This window comes from Zootoca vivipara, chromosome Z1 (genome assembly GCF_965207765.1).
Source record: "Zootoca vivipara chromosome Z1, rZooViv2.hap1.1, whole genome shotgun sequence".
NCBI lineage: Eukaryota > Metazoa > Chordata > Lepidosauria > Squamata > Lacertidae > Zootoca > Zootoca vivipara.
This window is the reverse complement of record NC_142583.1, coordinates 16,153,316-16,167,776: the sequence shown is the minus strand read 5'-3', so window position 1 is coordinate 16,167,776 and position 14,461 is coordinate 16,153,316. Positions and strand designations below refer to the sequence as shown.

Here is a 14,461-nt window from a genome sequence, read left to right as displayed (position 1 = left end):
TGCAGGGCGGGGCTTACTCCACCCCCTATTTTATTTAAGTTGGTACCCCTGATTGCAACTGTGCTATCATATTAAAATCTGAAGTGGCATGCCTGTTTCTTCACGCCTCCTAGAGAACATACACTCATGAATGGGATATCTTACTGTAGTGACCCAACTCCTACCCCAAATTTTAAAAGGTACAGTGGTAGGCTTCAATATGACATGGAGAATAAGGATCTGTCCCCTTACAATATAGTTCCACAGGGAAAATCAGCCACATTAATCTTGAACGATTCTTTGTGTCCTTTGGAGACTCCTTAAGAGAAGGATAAATATTGACTTTGAAAATGCTCATGGGGAAAATGTCATTTATTAACATAGTTTCTGACTTTATTCTCTGCATCATTTTTCTTCCCTGTCAGAACTGTTGAAAAAATGTCAAGAACCACAATTGTACAGGATAACGCTTAACAGGAGGAAGCACTTTAGTAATCTGAGATGACTTCTGGATTATCCATCTTGTTCACTTTGCTCTTCTATAAACTCCATATGGAGCAGTGTTGACCATTTTATAATCCTAACCAGCATGTAAGCCCTAGATAATTTGGCATACAGTAAGTTACATGGCTGTAGAAAGCAAGGGCTTGAGAGTTCACAACTACCATATTGGTTCTCAGGGTTGGGAAACACCTAGTCTGCAGGGCACATGCAACCTGTCAAGGATCCAAACATGGCCTTCAAACCATGAAAAAAAAAGTTTCTAAAACAACTTTTTTTAGATTATGAGTACAGTGGTGCCTCGACTTACGAATTTAATACGTTCCGAAGGCACCTTCATAAGTCGAAAAATTCGTTAGTCGAAAAACGCCATTGGAAACCCGATTTCCCATAGGAATGCATTGAAAACGGGAAAATTCGTAAGTCGAAGCAACCCTATCTAAAAATTCGTAAGTCGAAAAATCCCTATCTAAAACCGCCACGGTTTGTTTTCGGATGTCGAGGCATTCATAAGCGCGCAGCCATTACCCCCATTCATAAGTCGAAAAATTCGGTTGTCGAGCTGTTCGTAAGTCGAGGTACCACTGTATGCTCTTTGAAATTATAACACTTGAAATGTAGTTAGCTATGGATATGAACCAACACCAAAGCAGCAGCTAGCCCAAACAAATAAAGACACATACACACCAGTCAATATAGGTGCTGTACCTAGAAGCACACAGTTTGCCTTGGAGGAGTCAAATGAAAATCCTATAGTCACTGTCTACATGCTCCGCTTACCTACAATGAATGAGTCATAGGAGAGGGAGATAACAGAAAGTACAGGAAGAATGCCATGGTCACAGTAGATACTGTAGTAGTGTTACTGACTCAGTACTCATACTGCACATCACTTCTGGCATTACAGTGATAACTTCTTTGCATGCCCCCAAAGCCAGGACATTCCCATGCTCCCAAGTAAATAATGCCTCCTACGGTTGTAGTGGGATAATACAATATTCTGACATTCTACTCCTGCAATACCAGCTGTAAAACACAGGATGGCTTATTAATGTACCATTTTATTTATTTTTCAGAAGCACCCACATTTAAAAGATATTCATGGCTCATTGAATTTGAACCGAACCAGCACAGCTACTTTACAGGTAGAATGCAATTGTATTTCTGGCTCCAGATAACCAATAATAATAATAATAATAATAATAATAATAATAATAATAATTTATTATTTATACCCCACCACTCTGGGCGGCTTCCAACTGAATATTAAAAACAGTACAGCATCAAACATTAAAAACTCCCTAAACAGGGCTGCCTTCAGTTGTCTTCTAAAAGTAAAATAATTGCTTATTGTCTTGACATCTGCTGGGAGAGCGTTCCACAGGGTGGGTGCCACTACCGAGAAGGCCCTCTGTCTGGTTCCCTGCAACCTCACCTCTCGCAATGAGGGAACCTCCAGAAGGCCCTCGGTGCTGGATTTCAGTGTCCGGGCTGAATGATGGGGGTGGAGACGCTCCTTCAGGTATACAGGCCGTTTAGGGCTTTAAAGGTCAGCACCAACACTTTGAATTGTGCTCAGAAATGTACTGGGAGCCAGTATAGATCTCTCAGGACCGGTGTTATGTGGTCCCGGCGGCCACTCCCAGTCACTAGTCTACCTCCCACATTCTGGATTAATTGCAGTTTCTGGGTCACCTTCAAATGTAGCCCCACGTAGAGCGCATTGCAGTAGTCCAAGCGGGAGATAACCAGAGCATGCACCACTCTGGCGAGACAGTCCGCGGGCAGGTAGGGTCTCAGCCTGCGTACCAGATGGAGCTGGTAGACAGCCACCCTGGACACAGAATTGACCTGTGCATCCATGGACAGCTGGGGGTCCAAAATGACTCCCAGGCTGCGCACCTGGTCCTTCAGTGGCACAGTTACCCCATTCAGGACCAGGGAGTCCTCCACACCTGCCCGCCTCCTGTCCCCCACAAACAGTACTTCTGTCTTGTCAGAATTCAACCTCAATCCGTTAGCCGCCATCCATCCTCCAATAACAAACCATGTGTATTAATAAATTATGTTGTAATCACATTTTTTTAAATTTTTTGGTAGGAACATTAACCAATAAAATTTTAAAGCATACTGGGTTAGGGGAATAACATTTTCTAGTACCGAAGTCACCAATTAAAACCACAAAGTGTCTTGGAATTTGTGTAGCCTTGTGACATTGCCAAGCCCAACTCTCCCTAAATGGGAAGTTTTTTTTAAAAAAACCCACCCAGTCATCACTTCACTATGTTGGCATTGGCAGGCCATTCAAGGTGTTTTTCACCTTTACATCCCAAGCCCACTGTATTTAAACATGTCCCCCATAGGAACAGCTGATCTTCTATTAAGATCAGCTGGAAAAGCCTTTCCCAGGTTGCCTTATGATGCACTCCTCCCTTGTGGAAGCCAACTATCTGGAATTCCCTTCATAGAGATATTACTCTCTAAAAGAGGCTAAAACCTTCAAAGTTTACTGCATACAAATCCAAATACTGTACATTTAAAGTCCACCACCTACATCTTCAGGAAGAAAGAAAAAAGCAAAACTGAAGATTGTGTTTTAGGTCTTTCTCTTTTTTTAAACAAGTGGCATGGAATTCTAACAGAACCGTTATAATTTAAGCTTAATTCTGCCAATGGAAAGTATTTCTATTTAACTGTACCTTTGGATTCCCCAGCCCCATTTTAGAGTAAGTCACATTTATCTGAAATATTTTAGCCCACTTTTCATCAACAAGTGACCTTAGGATGGGGCACAAAATATAAAACCACTAAAAAACAATATGCCATAATTCAGTATTCTAGGAGTCTATCAAAAGGCAGATAATTCACAGTCAAAACAAATAACCAGGTCCATAAGCACTAATACCCCGTAGGTCTTGGATTAAACATTCTTCCTCTTCTTGGACTATGCTGCCTCTTTTGTACCTGGGATTATTGGTGCCACCCTCACAATTTTCTAATTGTTATGTACTCCAGCTTTCAACTGTCTGGCCAAACTACAATGCTTTGCCATTCCAAAATACAGTGGTACCTCGAGTTACAAACGCCTCAAGTTACAAACGCTTCAGGTTACAAACTCCGCTAACCTGGAAGAGTTACCTCGAGTTGAGAACTTCGCCCCAGGATGAGAACGGAAATCGTGTGCCAGCAGAACGGCAGCAGCAAGAGGTCCCATTAGTGAAAGCACGCCTCTCGTTCAGAACAGTTTCAGGTTAAGAATGAACCTCCGGAACCAATTAAGTCCGTAACTAGAGGTACCACTGTACAACTAAGCCTTTTATAATGCATGTTTGTAAATGAGGCAAGAACTGCCATGGCAATATATTATACCAAGATGTTGTTTTGACTATTTTTCTTAAAGCTGCCTCAAGCCTATTTTGAGGAGGCAGCACAGAAATAGATTGGGGCCTGCCAAATCTATGTTGCAATATGTTGCTGCCTCTGACTGGTCCTGTTCCTCATCATCCTGGAAAAGAAAGAGATAAGTGGCGTGCCGCAGGGTTCTGTCCTGGGCCTGTTGTTGTTGTCCTACATCTTTATAAAACGATTTGGACGAAGGAATTGAAGGAATGTTCATCAAATTTGCAGACAACATGGATGCTTTAGCTGAGATTCCTACATTGCAGAGGGTTAGACTAGATGACTCTTCTAAAGTGTGGGGAGCCTTTAGCCTTCTGACATTGTTGAACTAAAACTTCCAGCCAGTGGGTTCCTCACTCCTGCCAGATACCCTGGAAGCTCACAGCTTCTTGTCAGCCTCCTTTTGAGTTTTTCTGTTAGTTTGCAAAGTCATATACTTTTGCATATCTTCTAGCACACTCCAACAATGTGCAAACTACTACTTTGTTTTTGGGTGGCCCTGTTCTGTTCCTAAACTAGTAGATACTTGACCACTGAGTTCACAATTGGGAGAGAACAATGCATCAGTAAACAACAGGTAAAGAAGACAGTTGGCATAATCACATTTCAAATACTTATTATTGCAAAAGGTTCATTAGCTGAAGAGGAGATCTGAACTTCTGGCTGGGACAAGAGAGTCAAGTTAAAATGCTGAAGCATATATAACCAATATACAACATCTACATGAAACTGCTAAGTGGTGTCAGCTGGAGTTTTGGAGTATGTTAGCAATATGCTGACGACCCACAGCTGTTCCTTCTCCTTTACATCTGCAGGTGTGGCCATGAGTGGAAGTGCTGAAACAATGTCTTTCCTCTATAGTGGACTTTATGAGAGCCAATAAACTGAAGCTCAATCCAGACAAGACTGAGGCACTGTAAGTGGGTGGTTCCCTAGACTGGATGCGTAGGAAGTGCCCCGCTCTGAATGGGATTATACTCCCTCTGTAGTAGCAAGTGTGCAGTTTGGGTGTAATGCTGGAACCTTTAGTCACCTGAGGCTCAAGTGGCTTCCATGATGCAAGAGCCCTGCATCCACTTTACCTGGTGGCTAATCTGCACACTCATCTGGACAGGGGCAGCCTAACCTCTGTTGTCATGTGTTGTACACAGGGCCAACTTTGAAGATGGTTTCAGAAACTGCAGGTGGTGCAGGATTTGACAGACTGAGGACAGGGCAAGACGGTCTAAGCATAGAAAACCAATTCTGGCAAGACTGTATTGCCTACCAATCAGTTTCCAGTCTCAATTCAAAGGGCTGGTTTTTATTTATAAAGTGTTAGGCATCTCAGGGCCCTGATACCTCATGGACCACCTGTCCCAGCATTAACCAATCCAGATCCTGCATTCTGTGTGCCCTCTCCAAACTCTATCCAGAGGTAGCAACACAGGAATACAACTTTTCAATGGTGGCTTCCTGCTTACGGAATGGCTATTTTCAGGTGCCAGAGAAAATGTTTCTTTTCAGCCAGGCTTTTCACCTTTAACTTGGAAAGTTTATACACTGCAGCCTCTTTCAATGGGTTCTTATATACGTGTGTGTGTTTAGCTTTTACTTTGTTTTAGCTTTATATTAATTTTCATTTCTGTATTATACTGCAAGTCACCCTTTACATTATGTAAACAAAAGTGACTACTAAGTCCAGTAAATAAATAAAGTGTGAATATAGGCAAAGTCATCTGGAAAATCTGCAAATTTGCATGTTTACTGAATGAAACACTGAAGAATCTAGATAAGCCTAAATGATTCAAGCTTTAGTTCTAAGTGTTTCTGAATAAAAAGTGATGTCACAAGGAAGTATAGGGGTAGCCAAATTGGATTTAGGACTAATGTGGAATATTTGGACTGATCTCTTTTTCCAGTTTAGACTATTAGTCATGTTTACTGTGTTGTGAATCACTACCCGCTCCCCCACTTTCTTGAAAACTCATCACAGGCCTATCTTTTATTGTTATTTAGGTATGTGAAACATACAACTGGCAAACACACAATACGATACCTGCAAGACCACTGATTTTCTTAGCTTCTGCTTATCCATCTCTAACGCAGGGAATTCCTAAATTTAGAAAAACGGAATTCTGAGATGTGTAAAATTATAAAAATTATGAACACATTTATATTTACTTAATTTTGTATAATTTATTCTGCTGGCCTTGAGAAGCAAAAGAGCTACTGCTATAAAAGGAAACTCCATCTAAATGAGCACTATCCAGTCAACTCACCACCATTGCCCCAAGCCAGCATAGCTCAGTCGGTAGAGCATGAGACTCTTAATCTCCGGGTTGTGGATTCCAGCCCTACATGGGGCAAAAGATTCCTGCGTTGCTGTGGGTTGGACTAGGTGGCCCTCGCAGTCCCTTCCAACTCTACAATTCCTATGATTTCACCAGCACTTTTCACGCACTTTCAGCTCTGATGTTTATAGTCATATAGTTTAGAAACGTTATCAAGAGATGAAGGCTGAGATTTTCTAGATGCTATATTGAACTGAACGCCCAGTTCAAAAATATGTTATTTCATGGTGCGGAAGACCTGGTGGTAGCCATAACATCGAAATCTGCCACATACCATGCCAGATTTGTCTGACAGGAAATGGTTCTCCAGAATCTCAGGAAGTGGTCTTTCATATCCTGTGCAAACTGGGATCTTTCCAACTGGTGATGCCAGAGACCAAACCTGGTATGTCCTGAGTGCAAAGTATATAGCTCTGCTAATTGAGCTATGCTCCCCTCCTCTCATTTATATCAAGAAATGGGAAGTGATTCTGAAGGCCTTACCCCACACTTAAATTCTGCGTGCTTTTCTCATCTTCCACTCAGTTGAACATACAAAACATTAAAGGAGCAACTCTCTTTCAAATGAAGGTACATTTACACATAAAGACAAATGTTTTAATACAAGTGCTGAAGTAGCGAAAACCTTTTAGCTTTCCAGTTATTTGTGTTGAGAAGCTAACAAATCTCATCAACATTCAAACCAAGAGAATGCTGATTTATTAACACACATAATACATAGTAAGACTCAAACAGGTATCAGTTTTCACACTATTTATCTACATTGACAGACGGATTTTCTCTTTTTTGTTGCAACAGTACAAAAATAAATGACTCATGCTAACATATCCTAAAAGTGAAATCTGACAACCTAAAGTGATATTAGTATCAATTATTCATGTGGCTAGGAAGTGAGCTGCTGACCAAGTTAGAATTCTAAAAATGTACAATTGCAGGATGGATTTATTCAAGTTACTTTCTTAAAGCAATGGAAAAACAAAAATAACTGTACTCTTTAGTAAATATAACAAGTCCAAAGTTACAATATTTTGTGGTTTTCCTTTCCAAAGAATGTTTTAGAATTTGCCAGCATACTTCTGATAAAAATATCCCTGAACAGTGAATATATTTTTATCCTATGCATAATAGTCATAAGTAGATAAGACCCACTGCTGGAAATATGCAAAAATATCAATTTCAGATTGTTTGAAGGTATCCAAAAGGCATTCCTACCAGACTTCACCTGGGATGTTCGCCCAAGAATTTAGGAAATTCTTACAAAGACCAAATTTAGATAGGAAATTAATAATCAGTAATATTTATTTAGCATTTTAAGAACTAGCAAGCAAGTCAGAAGAACTTGCACTCCCTCATTTGATGTGACAATAGTCACTATATAATTAAATACAAAAGTAGTTCAGGAGTAAAGTTTATTGTTCACTTTGAAGGATTGAAAGCAAGGGTGTCAATTTGTAAACAGAAACATTGAACAGGTTAGCTAGGACATTTGCTACTTGATTTGATATTTAAATTCCAGCTCTGAGAGCATCTGCTTAAGACAACATTTCATCTTCTTCTACATATCTGCACACCTGAAATAATTAACTTGCCACATGTACATACACTGTTTTCTAAATTGTGAATGCCACTTTACACACAGCAAACACAGCTACGAATTTATTTGATGTAAATTTTCTTCGAGAAAGCTACATTTCAGAGGGAGAGCAATATCCTTAAATACTCTTTTCTTTTTACTAGCAAAAAATAGACCTTGAAATAAAACATTAATAAAATTGACAACTTGCACATGACCAGTTTTGCAAGAGGTCCTGGAGAAAAATCTGACACTTCCCTTTAGAAATATGTTATTCAACAAAAATGTATCTTGGAGGTACAGAACACCCGTATTGTATTTTAAAAGATACATTTGACAAAGTATGACTAGAACTGCTCAACATCAAGAACGGTTTTATGGTTTATTTTGAAGACCCACATTGATATAGCGAAGATTAAAACATTAAAACATTGTCTTCTATTCAGATAACAGCATGATTCACAACCCAGTCCTTGCATATGATCTGAACCAAACAAGGGTGCTTTTTCATGCAAGACCGCGCTGTAGTGTGCATGTGTGCTATAGGAACTACATCTTACGGGATCAGAGTTTTAAGCATCCTCCAACAGAGAGTAGGCATGGTCATCTGTGACAGAATCAAACCATCCATTTCCTGCTTCCACCTGCCAAGGGGTTAAAAATGACTACACAAACCAAGTGCTCATCTGGTGCACGCATGGAACAAAACAACTGGATGTTGACAAGAATGGTACTCGGTGTTCTCAAATTAGACTTTAAAAATATAATCTGGCACAATTGCCTAGCATGGTTCAACCAACAATATTGTAGAACTTTCAGTCGAGTCACCTCAGTATTTTAAATTGATTTGGGAGTGAAGTATAGGATCTGGGGTTGGTTCTAGCTTTCTTTAAATGAACAGGAAAATTATAACGAGCTACAGGCAGCAACCATATCAGGTGCACCTGATATGTGCACAACCGTATCGTGCCAATCCTGAACTGACCCCAAAACATCATAAAAAGGGATGGAACAGGGTGGGGCGGCTTTACATGGGCCCCGCTGACGTGCCAATCAGTCGCTACCTGTACAACTGAACATTAAATCCTAATTTATATCACAACATCTTAGCAGTTAACTTTCTATAATCATATTGAGGTGTTTTGAAATGGAATAGTTTAGTCATTGTAGGCTATGAACCACGCAAGCATTACCACAGCAGCTCCACATACTGGCAACACAATCATGTTCTTATATTTTTGCCATGCAGATAGTTCAACTTCAACCTCGTCCTTTTTTCTCTTGTTCTTCCGACGACCTTTAAGCCTGTTCTCAAAAGCCTCCAGCTCAGCCTGGATAGGAGGAAAGTAGAAAGTTATAAAAATAAATGTGGTAAAAGGGTCATCTTTTCTCAACTGTGTCTTAAAATACTGCATATTAAAACTTTATATGCATGGTACAATAGTACTTGTAACTAGCATTTTGTGAGCTTATCATTCTGCATTCAGTTGCCTTCACTGAAATTTAAGCAGCCCAAACTACATGTAGGATTAGTGTCCTAGAGTTTTAACAGAAGTCTAAGAAGGTGGGTACCTGTTGTCTTCGTTTTTCCTCTTCAAGGGCAGCTCTGGCCTCGGCCTCTTTAATCTGTGTGAATATAAAAATAATAATGCTTAGCACATAATAAGCTACAACTTACTAATTGCCAGGGGCACCAACTATAGGGGCCTGAGCCCCCAGAAAATTTTTGTTGTGGGTGCTCAGCACCCAAACCGCAGGGCCCCCGATGCAACTCACAAGACCTTGGAACCTGACTTCCGGTGCCATCGGAAGTTATGTTCTGGGGGGGGGGGTGCGCATGACGTCATGAGGTCACACACACTGGGCACCCATAACCTGGGGTCCAAGTTGGCTCCCCTGTTAATTGCTGAAAGCAGCATTATACTTTTGTTCATTTATTTACGTAGTTATTTTTATATTGCCTTTCAAGGCCTTGGCCCTCTTAAGGCTGTTCACAATTAAAATCATGAAAGCAATTTAAAACTTAAGATTCAACGCTATGAAACGATCCCACACAACACCACGGATCAAATATAGGACAACATCTGGATTCAAATAAAGGCAGTGTGGAACAGGCAAATACTTACAATGTGGTTGAACATATCCAAAGGGGGCCCAGCTGCACATCTCTGTTATTTATATGAACTGGAACATATGCTATTGCCTGGGGTTCATGTGAATATATGAGATGTCCTTATACTGAGTTAAGCTAGACTTGGATTGTGTAGTCTACGGACAGCTCCTCAAAGGTGCATGTGGAGGTTTCCCCGAGTCACTCTACTTCAGATCCCAAATACAGTGGTACCTCGCAAGACGAATGCCCTACAAGACAAATTTTTCGCAAGACGAATGCGTCTTGCGATTTGATGGTGACTCACAAGATGAATTCGTTTTGCGAAAAATTCATCTTGTGAATCACGGTTTCCCATAAGAATGCATTGAAATTAAATTAATGCGTTCCTATGGGCAAAAAAAGAAATTTCAATGCATTCCTATGGGAAACCATGATTCGCAAGACTAATTTTTCACAAAACAAATTGACTCGCAGAACGAATTAAATTCGTCTTGCGAGGCACCACTGTATTCTGAAACATGTTGTTAACATGTATATTATGGACTCTTCCTCCTTCAGGAACTCATTGTGGTGTGGTTGATGAAATTTTGAGTCATGAACTGTTGTGAGGAACAGGCCAGCTGACCAGGAACCTCATTAAGAGACCAGGAGAAAGTCACCAAGCTCTGAACTACTTTGAGACAGACACTGTAAAGCAGTTTGGTGTGGGGTTTTTTTTAAAAAATGCACAGTATTATATATGGTATTTTATCTATTTCTGTTCCATAAAATCTATGCACCACTTGATTAAAAAACAAACCTCAAAGTGGTTAACAAAAAGATAAAACAAGAAAATCAAGGGAGGGAAATTCCAATACTTTGAAACATGCAAAATGTTAAAATACCAAAAAACTAATTAAAATTCACCTCAACTTTCTAAGCATCTGGGTAGGCTTACAAGAATTGTTTTCAGCAGGCGCTGAACAGAATACGGTGAAGACACCTTTAAATTAAACAGCTTAAATTAAACTACACAGCATTTTAAATGGTGGGCATGTTATTCTACACAACTGAAAATTCCCTGCCCAGCTTCACAGACACAATAATATTTTGAGACTTGTTGCCTCCCCTTATACATCCCAAGCCAATCATCAATATCTTCAGGATGCAATCAGTGGAATGCCACATCATGACATCAAGGAAGTGGGCCATCTCAGTGGTATAACCCAGCCTCTGGAACACCTTTCCATGTGCATTTTTTTGGAGGGGATAACGATACTTCCTTTCCCATGTCCCTTTTTATGCAGGATTTCCCATGAGATTTACCACACTCTCTTATGTGCAGAAACTTTTTCACTGCTTTATTTTGTGGTAAGTACTCGTATTTTGGTTTTTAACATCTTTTGTAAACCACTTAGGAACCACATATATTGAGTTCAACATTAACAGTAATAAATAAAGAGATAACACCTGCCTGTCCTCTGGCAAGGAAGCTCGTTTAGTGGTCAATTATATATTGTATTGTACCATATACTTCACACGGGAAGCCTTTGGGTTTCAGTAATTCCAACTTAACTGAACAGAAGCAAACTGTACACAATCAGAAACAAGAGCACAATTGTGTGCTATAAGAAGCCATGAATAGTACAGTGGTACCTTGGTTTAAGAACAGCTTAGTTTATGAACAACTTGAAGAACACTGCAAACCCGGAAGTAGGTGTTTTGTTTTGTGAAATTTGCCTTGGAATAAGAACATGTTTCGCTTCCTGTTGAGTGTGTTCCATTTGTAAATTGAGTCCTCCGTTGCTATGGGAAAGCACACTTTGGTTTAAGAATGGACTTCTGGAACAGATTAAGTTCCAAAACTTTCCCTCACATTCTCCTTGGGTCTCATCGTTCTCCTTCATTACATACCTTTAGGCATCAGGCAAAAACGTTTCTCTATCACCAGGCCTTGGGCTGATTAACATTCTATGGCCTTTATAAAGAGTTTGTGGGAGTGGGGTATACTTGTTTTGTTTTTATTATGCATTTTGTGTTCTCATTTTGTATTTTTATGTTGTGAACCACCCTATACTGTTCAGATGAAGGGTGGTAAACAAATGTAATTCATCATCATTGTCATATCTGTCGCCCTCTTTCCAAACCAAACTAATGCTATGCTTGCAGACAGACTGACACATTTCCTTTTTCACATTCCAACTCTTTTCCATCTACAAAATATTGACAGTCTCCTGTCATACACCTGTTCTAGGACTCCCCTCCATTCGTGCATAATTTGCATTTTTACAGTTTTTCCTTCACCCATGCTCAGGTAGCCAAAATTATACACGTGACTTTTTGCCCAGTCTTTTTTAGTTAGCCAATGGCCCTCAACTGGGCATAATAAATTGTTCAAAAACATGATAAAAAACAAGACACCCAGCCTTCTACACTACACCAATACTAATAAACAGCAGCATATTACACAAAGGAAAGGAAATGCTACACATATTCGTAGTTTGTACTTTTAACTCAGATGTAGCCTCCAGCTTCCCCCCATCCTCTTTCTTTCACCCCCATATTCATCACATTGGCATCACATGTGGGATTTGGCCCATTACTTTTTAATAGAAAGGACTGCAAAGGACTGCAGCTAGGAAGCTGGCTAAATCAAATATGATTTGATGGGTCTCGGCTGTCAGTAGGAAGACCAATATATCTTATCCCCCCCCCCATCTTTTTTGTTGTTGTATCCCAGCCACTTTACCCTATGTACATTTCTATCCTGGATAGCTACACAGAACCACACTTCAGCACTCTGGCTGTCCACACTGATAACAGTGCTCCTCCAAGTCAACTGCCCTCTGAATAGTCATGATCTAACTGCAGAAGGAAAGGTATTCATTCCTGTTGAGGGAATCACTCTTTTACACTTTGGATGATTAAGTTTTGTTACGTATGTGGAAGAGAACGTTCAACATCCAGTCTTGAGTAGAGGGGAGATATGTTGTATGTAATTAATGTCTGCAAACAATTCATGGAAATCTAAATCCAGAATACATTGCCTCACCAGATCTATGGCTTTGTTTTCTCTTTGCATTACCAAAAAGTCAGGTGGAAATCTTATTACATTCTTTGCATATTATGTTTTATCTGTGTTGCACATACTCTTATCTGTGTAAGCACATGTGGCTTTCGGCCCAATGCCTCCAGAAGATGCCAATTCTTCTATCCCTTAACAGAGTTCCTTACTTTAATGTGTAATTTTTATGTTTTTATGTATGTTGGAAGGCACCTGGAGTGGCTGGGGCAACCTAGTCAGATGGGCGGGGTATAACAACAACAAAAGCAACATGCAAAATTGGCATCAGAAATGGCAATATTCAAAAGTGGTGAAACATGCCAACTTCCCAGGACACCCTGTAAATGACCTTTGACTAGCTATCCTGGGTCAAGGAACTCAAAGGGACATGGCAATATGAAACAACTTAACTATAATACACTACGTGGTTCAACGCGATCACTTCTGGACTGAACACGGACAAAAATATTTTGGCACACTAAGTGCATTTGCCTACTGATGACAGGATGTCTGTGTTTATCAGCAGCTGCTTTGTGAATTTCCACTGTTAGGATAACACCATGTATCTAATGAAGTTGACTGCAGTCCGCTTATGCCAAAACAAATTTCATTAAAGTGCCACAAAACTCCTTGTTCTTTTTGATGCAACTTGCTCTCATATCCAGCCAAGTAGTCATCAAGTGGTAAGAGATCAAGAGAAGCATGTGCGCACACATGAGCATTAAACTAGTTGTCAGATTTTTGGAACTTTAAATAGATGTATTCATTACACTATCCTAACTTCAAATTAACAAACTGAACAAGGCAGGGCAACCCATTTCATGCCCCCTGGGCTCCAACTGAATGAATGTGTCTTCAAGAAACATTCCAAACTGGGAGGAAAGGTAGGAAGCAAGAGACATAAGCAACATTATTCTAATATAGCACGTGCAGAGACTCATAGTATTAACAGTTTATCATAAACAGCAAGACAAGATGACAAACTTTCCACAATACATAACAAGCAAAGTTTAACATGTAACAGCTGTTGAACAGGGAACATTGGATTTAATTGCATTCTATTTCTTGCACAATAATTTTAGAAAATAACTCTGCATGAGTCTCTTGAAGCAGTGAAAATATATTGCAACCATAAAGGGAAAATTACCTCAGAAGCTTTCCGTTTCATTTCCTTGCATACTGTGTCACATTCTAACGTAACTAGGTCTCCTCGAACCTTACTGCACAGCAGCTCCTAGAAGCAGGGTCCAAACAAAATATATTACTTTTCTTCATTAATCTGATCACGAAACACACACGCCTAAACACTGCTTCCTATACAACCAAAGAATCCTTCTCCTGCCATTTAGCTTGCAAACCATTTTCTTCCCCTAGCAAATGAATTACAAATAAAAACACTCATCACGAGATACGTTCACACCATAACTAACATTCATGTTACAAGTGTTTTGTAAATACGACATACGCTCTTGCAAACTACTTTTGGAGGCGGACAAATGAATAACTTCAAAATAAACTCA

At 39.9% G+C, this 14,461-nt stretch overlaps 2 protein-coding genes across 2 annotated transcripts in view; both read right to left on the bottom strand.

Annotated features, from left to right (window-relative positions):
* CORIN (corin, serine peptidase) overlaps positions 1–3,716 on the bottom strand; it is a 142,690-nt gene extending 138,974 nt beyond the window's left edge. Inside the window, exon 1 of the mRNA XM_088660908.1 lies at positions 3,619–3,716. The gene's annotated coding sequence lies outside the window, so the exon portion shown is untranslated. The remainder of the gene's footprint in view (positions 1–3,618) is intronic.
* Positions 3,717–6,795: 3,079 nt separating this feature from the next.
* Positions 6,796–14,461, bottom strand: part of NFXL1 (nuclear transcription factor, X-box binding like 1) — a 52,178-nt gene continuing 44,512 nt past the window's right edge. The window contains exons 20-22 of the mRNA XM_035111970.3: positions 14,089–14,175; positions 9,358–9,411; positions 6,796–9,116 (exon numbers count right to left, since the gene is read on the bottom strand). Coding sequence (XP_034967861.3) covers positions 8,943–9,116; positions 9,358–9,411; positions 14,089–14,175 — 315 coding nt within the window. The 3' untranslated portion in view covers positions 6,796–8,942. The remainder of the gene's footprint in view (positions 9,117–9,357; positions 9,412–14,088; positions 14,176–14,461) is intronic.